This window comes from Apaloderma vittatum, unplaced genomic scaffold (genome assembly GCF_000703405.1).
Source record: "Apaloderma vittatum isolate BGI_N311 unplaced genomic scaffold, ASM70340v1 scaffold12408, whole genome shotgun sequence".
Lineage (NCBI taxonomy): Eukaryota > Metazoa > Chordata > Aves > Trogoniformes > Trogonidae > Apaloderma > Apaloderma vittatum.
The window spans coordinates 86,936-87,919 of NW_009729140.1; the positions used below are offsets into that span (position 1 = coordinate 86,936).

At 42.0% G+C, this 984-nt stretch overlaps 1 protein-coding gene across 1 annotated transcript in view; it reads left to right on the top strand.

The window, feature by feature from the left end:
- Window positions 1-984, top strand: part of UNC5D (unc-5 homolog D (C. elegans)) — a gene marked incomplete at its 5' end in the record, with an annotated part of 51,718 nt that overhangs the window by 45,839 nt on the left and 4,895 nt on the right. The window contains one exon of the mRNA XM_009874342.1: window positions 214-363. Coding sequence (XP_009872644.1) covers window positions 214-363 — 150 coding nt within the window. The remainder of the gene's footprint in view (window positions 1-213; window positions 364-984) is intronic.

Sequence of the window (984 nt, forward strand, 5' to 3'; positions counted from 1 at the left end):
AAGAGAGCTGGCAGTGCCTGCCTGTCCTTTTACCTCCAGCGGTGAGATACAAATGCGGTGTCCTCCATCGGCCCAGGAGAGAAATACTCCCTGCTGTACCCTGGTGTGCTGTGCATGAAGGAGACACCTTCCACGAAGATGATTTTTCACTAGATTTGGTATTTGTTCCTAATACTGAAAAAAACCCCCGATCTTTCTGCTCTGCCACTGCAGGAAGTGGTATCAGATGAAAGACTCCAAGGAGGACAATTACTGGAGGAACCAAAACTTCTGCATTTCCGAGGGAATACCTTCAGTCTGCAGATATCTGTCCTTGATATCCCTCCTTTCCTTTGGAGAATTAAACCATTTACTGCATGTCAGGTACTTCACAATTTTATCTGTTTACATTTGAATTCAGAGGAAGTAAGAATGTTTACTGTGTGGACATAACCCAAATAAGACACTGGCCCCTTTTATTTTTGAAAGGTGTGGTTTTAATCTCTTTGAGTATGCAGCAAAAAATGCATTGCGTTATGGTTTTGACAAACACAGATTTCATACCTAACAGAGTGGTTTAAATTTTTCACTTTACAAAAATGCAAACAGCCCCATGGTATGAGAAATTGGAACAGCCCGCAGAAAACAATACGTACTGTGCTGGCTGCAGACAACTTTGCTGATAACCGAAGTAAGAGGTTTTGCTTCTCAAGCCTCTGTGTTTCTTTATAGTTAAGAAGTTGGGGAGCATTATTTCTGCCTGATAATTTCTGCAGAGTTGTTATTTCTTTGGGGCATTATTGCCTTTCACTAGTTGTGAGTCCCTGGTGCCTGCAAAGTTCTGAGAGTGACTCAGAGGCCTCAAAATACTCCCTGTGTGGTTCGGCGTGTTTCCTAATGCTGTGCACAACTTCTAGGAATAAATATATTACTCATGGTGTATTAAACTCAGGTATTTTTGTTCTCTGCTGGCAAGCAATAGTCTAGAGTTTCCAGTCAAAGCTG